The sequence below is a fragment of the Tachypleus tridentatus genome, chromosome 8, assembly GCF_004210375.1.
Source record: "Tachypleus tridentatus isolate NWPU-2018 chromosome 8, ASM421037v1, whole genome shotgun sequence".
In the NCBI taxonomy this organism is placed as follows: Eukaryota; Metazoa; Arthropoda; class Merostomata; order Xiphosura; family Limulidae; genus Tachypleus; species Tachypleus tridentatus.
In genome coordinates, this window is record NC_134832.1 from 143,506,448 (window position 1) to 143,521,515 (window position 15,068).

The following is a 15,068-nucleotide window of genomic DNA, read 5'->3' on the forward strand; positions in this document are numbered from 1 at the left end:
GATTACTTTGAACCCAAGTGGAATACTGTTTGTTAATGACACTGAATAAATCTTTATTTTCTAAACTTATTTTAATTAGTCTGTTTAGGAAGGATCTGCCATAAATATTAAGTAATTTATTATTTGACAAAAATGATAAAATTTACTTTGATATTATAATTTCTTAGTACCTCTGTCATACCAGTTTTTGTGTTGTTTTTTTTTCAGTTTCTTACGTTATGTTTGGACTATGATAATCGTGCAAGGTTTTATATTCAGTGTAAACTCCTTGAACTTTTTGATATGCATGTGCAGGGTTTCAAATCATGTAAGGTAGTAAGACAGGAAACCTTTTTTTGTTTTTAATCTCTGCTACTCTCCAGTTATAATGTAATATATGTGACTAGAAGCATGGGTGATCTCTTTCACAATTTTTATGTCAAACTGTTCCATTAGGAACAGGCAATCCTCCCCCAATCCACTCACACCATGGTAAGGTGAAATCTGAAGCTTCCAGTAGTTTTGTATCACTTGCTGCTCACACCTCTCCAGGAGATGTTCTTCAACAACAAGACATAGTAAGGCCAGACAAGGGGGTTGTTTCTCCACATTCAAGAGAAGGTAAAAAAAATGCTCCAGCTATTTGGTGTTTTATTTTATATGTTATAAAATTTATCTAACCTATTGATGACAAATCCATATTTCCTTGCACTGAAATCATAGGAATCATTTTATAATTATTTATATCATTAGTAGAATGTGATGAAATAATAATATATATATATGTGTGTGTGTATCTGTAGTATTTCACTCAGTGCATTTATATTTATATTTACACAAAATCAACTATTTGGTCAGTAAGATATTCTCTTTTTAAGAGTTCTTAAAAACTAAAAACCAATTTGCAGTGTTTGTTTTGTTTATTTAGTCTACAGTATACCAGTCATCCCTATTTATGCTTTTTATTAATGATCCCTGTAGCACAATGGTATATCTGCAGACTTAACACTAGAAATTGGGTTTTGATACCTGTGGTGGGCAGAGCACAGATAGTCCATTGTGTGTCTTTGTGCCTAATTGCAAGGAAACAAAGCACTTGTTAATAGTAGTATGTTTTTATGATATACCCCTTACTTCAAAAATTTGAATTAGTCATACATGTTTTTGCACTTGTTAACAGAATTCTCATAACTAAACAAGATATTGAATTCATAAACACAATGTATTTTGGAGAATTCCACAGTAACCCTATTTGAAACTTTAAAAAAAAAAGAGCCTACTGTATGTGTGTTGTCTTCAAAAATATAATTTTTATGAGCATAAATAACAGAAACAATTATCTGAAAATTGTCTTTTAAAAATAAATCTGATGCTACAGCATTACATGTTTAACTGGTTGAATGACCATGCCTTAGATAAAGCTATGTAGAGGTGACCGTGAGGAAATTTCTTTTCTTAGCTAAGTGTAACTCTGACAAACAGGCACCTGTTTTCACAAATAATATTACTATAACATTTTGAAGGTTTGACTCAATATGTATTAGTTTTAAAAAGCTTCAACCATGTTATTTTAATGATTTGTCAGGCAATTGCTGATTCACTGTGTACTTTTAACAAAACATCTGCTTTGATGTGATCAGCAGTTCCTTTGGACTAAATGGTCAACTCTCAGTCAAGTATATAAAAACAGTCTAAAATCATCATTCTTGGGTCAGTCACACAAAATTAGGATTTGACATATTGAGCCATTCTTACAAAAGCAGGGTCTAAACCATCAATTCGAAGCAAATAATACATAAGCAGGGTCTAAGCCATCAATCTTGAGTCAGTCCTACCAAAGTAAAGTTTGATTAAAAGGAAGAAAAAAGGATTTACTTACACAGTAGTTTTCAAAATAGTCTGAATTATTTTATACATCACTTGGAAATTGGTGACCTATTTAGGCATTGAGGGCAAAAATTAAGAAATTGTTTTTTATACATGCAGTGCTATTCAAAGAATTAAATAATTTGTTGTAAAAGAAACATTTTTAAACATATATCTGGTAACAGATATATAAATTAGATAACAGATATATATAAATTAGAATAACATTATGTTTCTGATACAATATTTAAATGGTTTTAAAATTTTTTTAGTTAATTTTTTACAGGATTAAAAAGCTTTGTTCAACAAAAACACAATATTTATGATTATATTTTATTCTTAGGTTTTATTTATTAAATGTATAGATTAAAATGATGATTTTTCAATTTGCTTATATCAGATTTAACTCACCAGCATAGTTCATTAAATCTTGTATCTTCAACTCATAACCTTGGAGGACTGGCACCATCTCCAGCTTACTTTTTTGGGTCAGAAGTATCAAGAGAATGGGGACACTCTTTCAGACTTTGTGAACTTGGTGTGTCAGGAAACCCAGGGGAGTAGTGGCCCATCTCCACAGGTAAGCACTGACTTAGAGATATGATTGTGTTAAGGAACCCATGAGAACAGTAGCTCATCTATACAGGTAAGAATATATCAGAAGGTTAGGCAGCTGAGGCTCATCACCATGTGTAGAACTGTGTTTGGGAACTTAAGGCAGCAAAATTTCATCTTCTAAGTTATGTCAGAAAATCCAAATGAGAAATGTCTTATCACCACAGGTAAAATTGCATTTGGAAACTTCGAGGAACAGTGGCTCATCACCACAGGTAAATGTTTACCCAGAGGTAAGACTGTGTCAAGAACCCAATGGAGCAGTGTCTCATTTGTGCAGGTAAGAATCTATGAGAAAAGTCTGGAACAATGACTTATCATCGTGGGTAAGACTTTCTTAGGGAACTTAGGGGAACAGTAGCTTATCTCCTAACTAAGGTTATGTAAAAAAAACCAGGGAGAAATGGCTTATCACCCCAGGTAAAAAGTTTACCTACAGGTAAGACTGTGATAAGAGATTTAGGGGAGCGGTCGCTAACCTACACAACTAAGACTATCAGAAAATCCATTGAAGGGAGCAAGCAAGAATGTCAAAAAACCAAGAAGAAGAGTGGCTCAACACCACAAATAAGTTAGTGAACCTAGGTGAAGAGTTGCTTGTGTCCACTGGTGAGATTATGACAGAAAACCCAGGAGATCAATGGCTTATACTTTCAAATAAGTCAGAAAATTAAGAACAAGTTAATATATAAGAATATTAGTATGTAGAATCTCAGAAAAGTGGTTGATAATCAACCTTCACAGGCAAGTGTTTACACAAAAAAACTGTTAAACTCAGTGATTAATATACTGAAGCAATAACTCACCTCTCACAAAGAATTGCTGTTTCTCACTCTAACATCTGGACATACCACTATCCTAGAGCTAAATTCCCATTAAATTCACATGTTTAAAATGAAATATACTGATGATGATGATATCATCATGTTGCAATAGCCTTTCACCAATAGGAGAGCGATAAAACTCCCATGTACAGTGACTCCCTCTATACGCTTTCACTCGCATCATTTTTTCTTCAGTATTATATTAAATACATTTGTTCAAATTTCTTCTGTAAGCTCAACTTGATAAAATCTCCATTTGTTAATAATACTTTTGTTTTACATTGGCTCTTGTTTCAACAGCATTAATTATTATCTTGAATTCTCAAATTATGGTGACTTCTGCTTTGTCATTTGTGAGTGAAGATGCTATACACAGATCTTTCTACTGTGGCTTCTGGATGCTTTTTAATTGGTTGAGAACACTGCAGTTTTTGTTTAACATGTCATGGGTTACCAGATGCTTACTAGGTTTCCTATTTCCATCCTATTAGCTAGTGTTCTTTCTCTCCATTTGTGAATGGTCTACTGGATTATGAATTTAACCTGATTTACTTTGGGTAATGTCTTACACTCTGGAAATGACCTTAACCTTTTAGTCTCTCTCTGTATATCATTTTCAGGTATGTTCCTTTAGTTGTTTTCTGCTTGTATCCTTTAATATTGCCTGTTCTTCCATCCAATAATCAAGTTCATGGGATTGCTTTGCTTTTACTCCTTACTTGTTATTAGGGTTTATGCAGTTTCCATTCTTTAACAGAGCCTTGTTCACACCCACATGCTTCATCCCTCTCACGTTCATGACCCCTTTGTCCTGACATGCAGACATGCTTCCTTTCCTTTCTAGATCCCCTGTCTTTGGTATTTATTTCATCTGCTTGGAGACAGTACCACTTACTTTCTGTTTTGCTCTCTGGTTCCCTATTTCCACATTTTTGTCTTTTTTTCACAACCCTTCTGTATTTCCTCTCCTCTCCAAATTTTGTTTGAGGAATTTCATCATATTTCCTTTCTCTTCCTCTTATATCAGACAAACAGTATACCCTGGTCAAGAAAAGGTACAGCCTTCCATGTATGTACTCCTTTTGGAGACCCTGCCATCGGGTGTTACACACCATCATTGGCTTTCCCTTTTGGCATTTTCTGGAGGGAGCTTTTCTGGTTTCAATTTTGCAATAGCTTCTCCACCACTTTAATGTAGGATTCTAGCATTTCTGTGTGTGAAGGTGAGTTATTGTCTCAGAAGTTAACATTTTCCTAATCTGAAGATGTATTTCTGATAGATGCTCACCTCTAAACTCATCTCACTTTCAGTACCCCTTTTTTTTCTTACTTCATCTAAGAAATTAGGTTATCACAAGTGCAAGTGTTAAGAGGGATTACTGAACATGGAGGTTGTGTCGCTTTCCTATTGGCAGAAGGTTATTATTCATCAACACAATTTGCATTAAACATGTAAATTTAGATGGAAATTAGTTCAAGGATAGCAGCATGTAAATCTCATAAGCAGACATCCAAAGGATCTTGCTTTTCTGTGTAAATAGTTTCTATCAGAAATACATTTTCAGATCAGGAAAAAGTTAATTTTATATAAAGAAAATCATTCCTTTGTTTCTCATATGCTTAACGATTTTTTATTCAACATCAAAATGTAATGAAAGTCATTTATTTTGCCATTTGTGTGCATCTGTTGTGTTAAGACCCTGATGAAGAACTAAAGGGGGGTATCAGCAATCTGTAAGTTTTTGATAGAAAGTTTTTCTTGTGAAATAATTAAAATAAACTGAAAGACTGTTTGTATATGTGATTCTTATTAGGTTAATTGGGTTGTGTGTGTTTTGTACACACATACATATACCTAAAAATGTGTATGATTACTGTATTTCCAGTCAGCAGGTGACTCTGGAAGTAGAAGTCCTTCGAAACTTCACTACTATACAAGTGCTATGTTGCCTCCCCCACCTCCAGCTCCAATGGCTAGGCCTGTTGCCATCATCAGATGTACAGGTGAGATACCCTTTTTTATTTTCATGGAATGAGTTGTTCTATACCTCTTTGAGAACAGAAGTAAAAAATTACACAAGTACGAATATTGAAATTAAGGTTATAGACAAATTAGTATGAGAATTATTACTATAAATAATCTTTATATGGAGTTTAATAGCTGAACTCCATGATTTTGTTCATTTAGTCTAAATTTTTCTTTATTCTCAATTCCTTTTCATGAACAGCCCTGGACAAGATTTTAGAATATTCTTTATTTATTGGTTCATTACATTGATATAGCATGTCTCTTAATACTTGAATATGACATGGATGTCAAACTTCGATGCTCTTGTTTATGTGTTTTAACACCTGAGTGTTAGAAACTATTTAACATAACTTTTATATTTAGGACTTTTGTATTAATATGCTAAATTTTATGTTTGATAAATAAGTATTCACTCATTATAGCTAAAAATTTTCATTCTGGACTCTAGTTTAAGTACACATTTCAGATCTACCTATTAATTCCAGTGAATTATTTTCTGTAACTGATATTTATTCTTTATTTTCTGCTTTCTAATGTATGGTAAAACAAAAGTAATTTTTGTTCCACTACTTTGGGAAAACTCTTTTTTTTTTTTTTTGTAGGAATTCCTTAATATATTCTATCTCTTTATGAAAAATTCATATTTACTATGTAATTCATGCTTGAAGAACCAGTAGTTTTATCAAGTTTTTCTTACAAGATAACATTATAAAACTTCCAAAGTTGAAATGTAATCCTATAACTGTCTTTATTTTTGTGGAAAACTTTACAGTCAAATTTTCCATCATTGTTATAAAGAAATAAACCTAAGAAAGAAAATATGACTTTTGGTGTTCAGCATTGAATTTAATAAAGGATGTTTACTGTTGAGGTAGTTTTGAAAACTTTGAACATGTTTGACCTTTTTGAATATGATAAAAATATCATCCTCATATCTTTTGTAATATATTGGCTTGAACTGTACAATAAAGCCCTGAAGCCAAATTTGTTTGTGATGATAAACATATTTGCAACTGATAGGGCTAATCTTAACCCGATAGAGAACCTGTCCAATTTGTTATCTGTTTCATTATTAAACAGAAAATGAGATTTCTTAGTTGACATAGTTTGAGTTCTTGAAACGTGTTTTAGAAATCTCATCTGTGTGCACAAACTTAGTCTCATGTTACTATATAAAAACTATCAAAGCTAGCACAGTATATCTTTTTATTGAAGGGTAGTTATTTTATTTCATGTGAAAATTTAAAGCTATATCTGACACTTTTGGCCTTGTAGGATATGATCCATCTTTATGAATCCTAAGTACACCATATATAATCTGTATATGGGAATTAAGTATTCTGTTCGTTGTTCGTTAGTGAATTGTCCTTTAATTTTAATGTATTAACTTTTTCTTTCTGAGTTTAGTTACATTTTTTATAGAGTTTCATAAATTTGATATCATTTGTAATAGAGAAAGAAGTGATTATAAGCAGTTGAAGGAGATTAGAAATTAGTTAAGGGTGTTAAAACATATACACTAGTGTATGCACATTTCAGATTCATGTGATATTCAAATATTGAGACATTTGCAAAACAGTTGTAGTAAGGAATTGTGAATTATTTTTAAATCATAAAAATAACAAAATTCATACACTGTTGGATTCCACAGACATAAATTAATACATTTACACTGAAAGGTCAATTATTATAAAGCTGTTTTTTTAAAACAGATTTATAATTATTACTTTTTATCCAAAATATTTCATTCATGTTATTTAAAATATATATAAATAAGTATTTTCTTTTTATCACAGAACTGAGTCCAACAACTCCAAGTCCACCTGCCACATCTACTAGTAGAACCTGTGTTACACCAGACTCGGACATCCCAGGCCCAAGCAGCACAGGAGATAGAGACAGCAGGGATCAGCTGTCACCACCCCCTTCAACATCAGTGGGTAAGTTCACTTGTTACCTTTGCATTCTAATTAGTGTATCTGGTTTAATTATAACTGTAGTGTTTATAACTGTAATTGTATGCATCAGTATGTAACAAATTATGTTTCATAATAACTAAATAATTATAACTGAGTAAGTTGTAAATACCTGTAACTGTTTGGCTGAATGTATAACTGTATTTGACCTAAGAGGCATTTATAATTGTTTATTGTTATTTTATATGTGGAAATGAGCTTGAATACAAAACAAAAATATCACCATTACTGAAGTTCAGTAATCAAATAGAAAAATAAATACTTCATATTTTTATGAATACAAAAACAAATAGAGAAAAAATAAGTATTTGAATACAAATACTTAGAAATGTGTTGATGAATACTTTTTGAGATAACATGCAATAATCATAAAACAGCAGATAATAATATGTTGACACCTTTATTTTTTGAGAGGCAATAACAAAGTTTAAGAACAGAAATATATTAAAAAAAAAAACTTGTAGATATTATAACTATCCATTGTTCTTTATGGACATCAGTTTCTCTAATGTATTGTTAGTGAGATGGCAATGATCTGATGGTTTTGCTTCAAATACTAAACAAATGCCCAATGAGGACATAGGATGATGGAACACTCATGTATCATTTGGTTAATAGAGGTAAGGTTGGAAAGTTTTTTTTATGGACATTCCAATGATCTAGGAGGTTGCTTTCTTCAGGAATTGTCTGAAAATGAGGTGCTAGTTTCTTGGAGGCAGCAAAGAAACTAAAGAGCTTACTTGTTTGGAGAGAGGAAGATTTACTGTCCTCTTTTGGTTTCATGGCTGTAGTAGCCCCCTGCTAGTACAGCGGTATATCTATGAATTTACAATGCTAAAATAAGGGGTTCGATTCCCTGCAGTGTGCTCAGCAGATGGTCCAATGTAGCTTTGCTATAAAAAAACACACACCTATGGCTGTAGAATTATTTGTTAAGGAAATATTCTTGATTTCTTACTAAAGGATCATTTGATTGGATTCACAAACATAGACATAGTGAAACACCAGACAAGTTTAAATCTGGAATGCAATGCCACAGCCAAGCAGAAGACATTTTATTGCTCATACTGAGTAAGTCAGACATGAACAAATTTCTTCACTGCAGAGACCAGATTGAAATTATATCTGCAGATAATACTGTACACACTCTGAGTAAAATCTGTTGCCTCTTCGAAAGGTGTCAGTATTATCATCAAATCTGCAAGCATAGTTCAGTCATGAAAAGAAATGGTTGTTCCAGTTTCAAGATTCCCCAACTTCTGGGGAATATCTTAACTTTTAAGTTCCATCATGTTGGTGCTACCAACTGAACTCTGGGTTCTCTCTCAAGTAGATCAGTTGCTTGCATTGATTTTCAAATGTAGGACATGATGGCTGATGCTTTGAAAATTACTTTCAGCAGTGGTCAAGCTTTTTCCAAGCCATTCTTGATCACAATTTATAGCATGTTGGAAAAGCAGGGCTCATGTTCAGGAAGAAATTCAGATAAACTTTCTGCTGATTTAGATTCATCCAAAAGATTATCTTCTAAGTCACTATCTGTAGATGAGCTATCTCCATCTCTCTCACTAGGTGGTGTTTGCAGCTCAAATCCAGGCAGGTAGAAAGTCTTGATCATGTTAGATGCATTATCAAATGCCTCATATTTCACCTTGATATTTATGCTTAAGAGACTGGTTATTTCATTATGTTGAGCTGCAGTGTTATGAAATGTGTGACATCTTGAAATGCTGACATTCCAGCATGACTGTCTACATTTTCTACTCAAGTATAAAATGACCAGTAGCTCCAAATAAGCTGCAGATTTGTCTGCTACTCTAAATACCCAGTGACATTTGATTTTAGGTACAAGTAAGTTACAGTAGAGAGATAACATTTTGTTGGACTTCATCAAGCCTGCTTTCAATCAACAATGTGGACAGATGCTTGCAGTTGGGAAGAATATATAGATAATCTATAGCTACCATTGGGTCTTAAGTCTTTTGACTCCAGCATTGAGAAAGTTTACAGTGTAGTGCCAATAAAATTGACAAGTTTGTTAGTGATGTATTTCTGATGAGGGTGCATAGACTTGTATTTAGTTGATTTTGTACAGTAAGCTGTCACTGTAGGCTACTGCACCGTGGTGGAAATGACATAGCCAGATGTCGACTTCTGTAGCTCTGCCTCGGGTTTATGCTAGAAATACAAAAGTGTATCTCAGTTACATAATATAGTTTGTAATAAAAATAATGAAAAGCATATAATAATAAATAAAAATTATGAATATAGTTGAAACCACAATAAATTTGGTTTAACTATAGAATATACTTTATAATAATAATAATAATAAAAATGTAACATGTATAAATATCTGTTGTGTAATATAGGATGGAAAAAAATAAAAATACAGTTCAGCATGCATTAGAAATTCAGTTTACATATGTCATATTGTATAATTTACGTAATATGCAGTTCATATTAACAAAAATAATAAAAGGGTATATCTTTAGATGTGTCAGCAAATTAGAAGTTTTTTTTTTTTTTTTCTGAAGAAGAAAATAGGCTGCTCATAATATTTTCATTTTGCCTTGATGTGACAAGATCTAACAGTAGGAAGTGTTTAGGTTCCATTGAAAGTAGTTCAGTGAGCATCTCAAATTCTCTCAGGTGACTTGACCAGATTAATAAACATATAATACAATAACGTTTAAGATGATTGAAGAGTACTGACCCTCTCACCACAGGCATCCTATACTGTGCATGTCACAATGTTTTTATTAAGTTAAATTCAATATTTAATTAAACTACTTTTTTGTTTACATTATACTAATTAGTGTAGCATAAAATCATAGCTAATAATTCATATTTTAATAGTATACAATTTTTAGGCTCTTAATTTTATAAAAAATTTATTTTAAAATCCTGAATTTTCCCTAGTGTAAGAAATGTGGCATTTTTTTTTCTCTAGGCATCTCCCCTTTTCTGATTTATTTACCATTCTTCCAAGAGGTACAGAATTTATTCATTTTAGTGTTGTCATTGCTCAGGCAAAACATAATTTTTACAACCTTCAATTTTGTTTAGTTACAAATCCATCAAATAAAAAATCAGACCTTTCTTTTTAAACCCACCTGTTACATCCTGCCTTTCAGGATTTGTTAATAGTTCTCTCTGATGTTCAGTACTGTATTAGGTTCTCTCTGATGTTCAGTACTGTATTATTTATTAAAAAATAGGAAGCCAAGGTTTTCATGTTTCAAATGACTTACTTTATTACATTATTTTCTGTACTGAAAGAGAAATTAACATGTTGCAGATGTAGTAATTACAGTCTAGAAATTTGATGAGTATAAAAATTGGAATTTATTCTTACAATACTAAGTATTCACTAAATCATTCAGAAAATATGAATACTTCATGTCTGTTTGTTGTTTTAGGTGGCTTATTATTTTATACTTGCAGCATTTTTTTTATTCTTACAATACTAAGTATTCACTAAATCATTCAGAAAACATGAATACTTCATGTCTGTTTGTTGTTTTAGGTGGCTTATTGTTTTATACTTGCAGCATTTTTTTTATTCTTACAATACTAAGTATTTGCTAAATCATTCAGAAAACATGAATACTTCATGTCTGTTTGTTGTTTTAGGTGGCTTATTGTTTTCTATTTGCAGTTTAAACATTACTTGCAGCATTTTTTTTCAGTTAACATTACATTTTAAACATTTTCTTTTTCAGAGGTTAATTATTTGGAAGAGTTAACACTACACTTTAAACATTTTTTTCATCAAAATTATAAATATATTCTTACTTCTGATGTTCTTAAAAATTGACAACCTATTTGAGCAGTGAAAAGAAACTAAGTTGTGTTTTCTCGATCAGTAGCAGTGGGCTTGTCCTCTAGTTCCCAGGATTCATCTCCTGTCAACAGATCTGTGATGAGCAGTCCATTCACAATGTTAACAAGACCAGAACATAGCTTTGCTCACATCCATCCTCAGCCACAGGTATGTCTTATCACCTCATGAGACTATAACATAACTCCTGACACATTCTAATTTATGTCAAGTCAGATCATAAGAGTGGAAATTGTCTGTGGCGACACTCATCCCTAGCCTGAGGTGTGTTGTGCCCATGTACTAGAATGAAACAACTCTCACCATGGACAATTCATATATTGCATAATTTCTAATTAGTAAGCAAATGAAGCATAATTTAAAAAATAAGTCCAGCATCACAAATGCATATCTCAACCTTAGAAATCTGCAACACTGAATTTTGTAACAGAAGTATTTCAGTTCCAAACCTCATTACACTCAGAAACAGAATGATTAACTATTTGTAGTGTAAACCATGTAAATTTGATGCTTTTACAATGTAAAAAAACATGTCCAGGCAAATTTGGTCATTTTTTAAAAAATTGTTTACTCTTCATTGGTGGTAGATGAAGGTAAAGCCCTGTACCTTGCTCTACTTATGAAAAAGGACCACATTACTAAAGCACTTGAACTTGCTAGATCTTTTTTAATGTTTTCATATGCTAGTCTTTAGTGCTGTTTTACTTTGAACAAATGTTTCAGTGTTGGAAAATGGTTCATGAATGCTTTGCCCACTGACTTCTTAATTTTCCAGCTGTTTTCATATCCAGGCATTACCCCAGTGAGTGAAGTGATCAGTCCCACAAACTTCATTATGTTTACATCTCCAGTGACCACGCCTCGCAGTACTCCAAGGACAACTCCAGTACCTCGTTGGAATAACTCCTTTATAGCTTTAGACGATAACATGGATTACAGCATGATTACGGGACTGATACCTGGAAACAACCCTGATACTGACCCTCCACATATAATTGGTGCTGAAGGTGGGTTAGTTCTATTAAAAGCCCAGTTACTGTTGCAATGTGATATTTTTATTCAATGTTGTGCTAACGATGAAGTACACAATGTCTAATTGTTATGTAAAGGAAAAAATACCGAGTTTTGTAAAACTGTTATTATTATATTAAATAATAATTACCATTTTTAATGCTAGTTGCTGCATATAGTATGATTAAATCAGTATTTATACAATAAGATATACTTGCAGTAATATACCCTTAACCATGAAAGGCTGTTTATATAATTGACCCTAACTAATCTCTGTCTTCTAGAACGGTTCTTTTCTGATGTCCACAGTAATGATGGAGTGGATGCAAACAATCAGATGGCTAGTGCTCCTGTTACTCCAACGAAGTCTCAGCCTTCATAGATGCTATACTGCTTGCTCAAGGGAACTTCCTGACAATGACATACAGAATGGTTGGTTTCTGTAAATGACAGCAGTGTCATGACACGATTATTAGGCCGATGTTTCAGAATGCCAAAGATACTTTTAGCAGCAATACAAACAGATGTTTGTGGTTCTCATCGACAGCAGACCATTATCAGGATTTTGTTAGCATGCTGAGAGCCTTTGAATAACGTATATGTTGAAGGTGTAGACGGCATGCATTCATTCATTCATCCATCTACCTCTGAGTAACAGAAACTGCACATTGTTTTTTTCCAATCATCTCTTGCTCAGAATAGATGGTTGCATAAATTATGAAAAATGCTTCTTTACTTTTATAGGAGTGATTATTAGATTTTTAGCATATCTTGGTCAGGTGGTTAATTGTTCTCTTTTATACAGAATGTTTTATGGGTTTTTTTTTAGCAATAGTGTCCTATACAGCATGAGTTTTTGTTTTTAACTACACTGAGTCAAGTCTTAGAATGTTTTTATGTTCAGAAATTGCACTTAGAGGCTTGTTGGTTTTGCTCTAAGATATAAAGACTTGCTTGATTGAGAGGTCATGATATTGTTTGAAAATACTTAATGTTTTGTGCCACACTTCCTTTTGTATGGAGCTGTGTCATGGTTTTAGTAACTTCATAAAAGATGATATCAAAATGAATCTTCATCATATACAGAAACAGGAGAACAAGGACTGAAGAAAGACCAAGTAAGTAGGAATGATTGAAAACAAGAAACTTTTCACCTACAATGATTTAAAAGTTTTCAGTAGCAACAATGATAAGTGTAAATGAGTTACTGGTGTATGTACGTCCAGTCAAGTAGGTATATCTTGGTCTTTCATTTGAAGGCTTGTGTAATGTTTTTGAGTAGTTTAGAATATAAATAATCTCGGAAAGTGATTCAAACAACTGCAGTTGTTTGTTATGTAGACACAAACTGTGATCTTGGTGTGGCATTTGACTGGTAGAGTTAAGGTTTTGTCTTTGTGGATGAAGCTTTGATGATGTGATAAAAAAAAAAAAAGAGAGACAGTTTCTTTTAGCACAAAACATCATTTTCTACAGTTTGTTTTGTCTGTATTTAATGTTGGATAACCACAGTTATAGTACTAGTCATCGTGTCGATGAGCATTGAAGATTTGTTGAAGAAACTAAACAAGAAATAAAGTGCAGAGGCTGTAGGCCTCTATTATTGTGATGATATAACTTTATATTCTCATGTTTATCATATAAATATGTAGAAAAAACAAAATAATAAACTAGGGTTTTTTGGATAGTGACATAAATTCATACTATTACCATGTTTTATAGCTTTATAACCATCATTCATTAGTTAATATTAGAACACATTTCATTCATAGGCTCTACTAAGCTATGCAAAATGATAACTGTAGAGACATTGGTTTCAACAGATTTGTGTAGATGTTATTGTCTCTTTTTCTTCGAGTTGGTTCTGTGTGCAGATTTTTATAGGTACTGAACAGTCTTCCTTATAACCATGCAGAACCAGGAGACAGTTGTGTGTTTATTTAAGGAAATGTCTGTGTATATAGCGTGCTTTGTACAGCTTTACAAAGAAGAGTGATTTTAATATATATACACACCAAAGGTTTGGATGTAATCTGAAACCCCTGTGAAGGATTTTGTTTTTTTGATCATAGTAATTAGATTTGTTGCTGAAGTGAGCTTCTTCAAGAAGTTGTGAAATATATGATATGGTAACTGTGTTAATGTAATAAACAGTAATTATTTATTTTGTCATAAAATGAAGGCAGATATAGCTTAAAATACACAGACTTCAAAGAAATTCAAAACTAAAAGGAGGAAACTTTAGTAAACTGCTATATATACATGTATGTATATACTTGATATAGTTAAATGCAGCATGCATTATAAGTTATTAATGGAAATATCATTTACTCCAAGTTTATCTTAGTACCAGGTTCAATTACTAAAAAAATATTGTCCATTTGATGCACATTGAGTGCCATAATGAGATGTTTCTTGTTGTTATGGAGATAGGAATCAGTTGCTGGAGACAGAGCTCCAAGTAACTTGCAAACTTTCAGTCCAGAGAGATAGGAATCAGTTGCTGGAGACAGCTCCAAGTAAGTTGCAAACTTTTGGCCTACAGAGATAGGAATAAGTTGCTAGAGACAGCTCCAAGCATCTTGTAAACTTTTGCTCTACAGATATAGGAATCATTTCCTAGAGACAGAGCTCCAAGAAGCATGTAAACTGTTGGTCAACAGAGACAGGAATCGGTTGCTAGAAATAGAGCTCCAAGTAACTTGTAAACCTTCAGTCAAGAGAGATAGGAATCAGTTGCTAGAGACAGAGCTTTGAATAACTTGTAAACTTTTGGTCTACAGCGAAAGGAATCAGTTGCTAGAGACAGCTCCAAGTAACTTGTAAACTTTTGGTCAATTTATTAGTCTTGTACACTTCAAGTTAATCCACTTAATAAAATTTATTTCAAGTGGAAATTTACTTGCTAATGTCAAGCTGCACTTTTC

General features: G+C 32.6%; 1 protein-coding gene across 1 annotated transcript in view; it reads left to right on the forward strand.

Moving 5' to 3' along the window:
- LOC143224035 (nuclear factor 1 X-type-like) overlaps positions 1-13,425 on the forward strand; it is an 83,627-nt gene extending 70,202 nt beyond the window's left edge. Inside the window, 8 exon segments of the mRNA XM_076452497.1 lie at positions 436-600; positions 2,246-2,336; positions 2,338-2,425; positions 5,171-5,288; positions 7,110-7,253; positions 11,156-11,280; positions 11,906-12,137; positions 12,426-13,425. Coding sequence (XP_076308612.1) covers positions 436-600; positions 2,246-2,336; positions 2,338-2,425; positions 5,171-5,288; positions 7,110-7,253; positions 11,156-11,280; positions 11,906-12,137; positions 12,426-12,523 — 1,061 coding nt within the window. The 3' untranslated portion in view covers positions 12,524-13,425.
- The last annotated feature ends 1,643 nt before the right edge of the window (positions 13,426-15,068 follow it).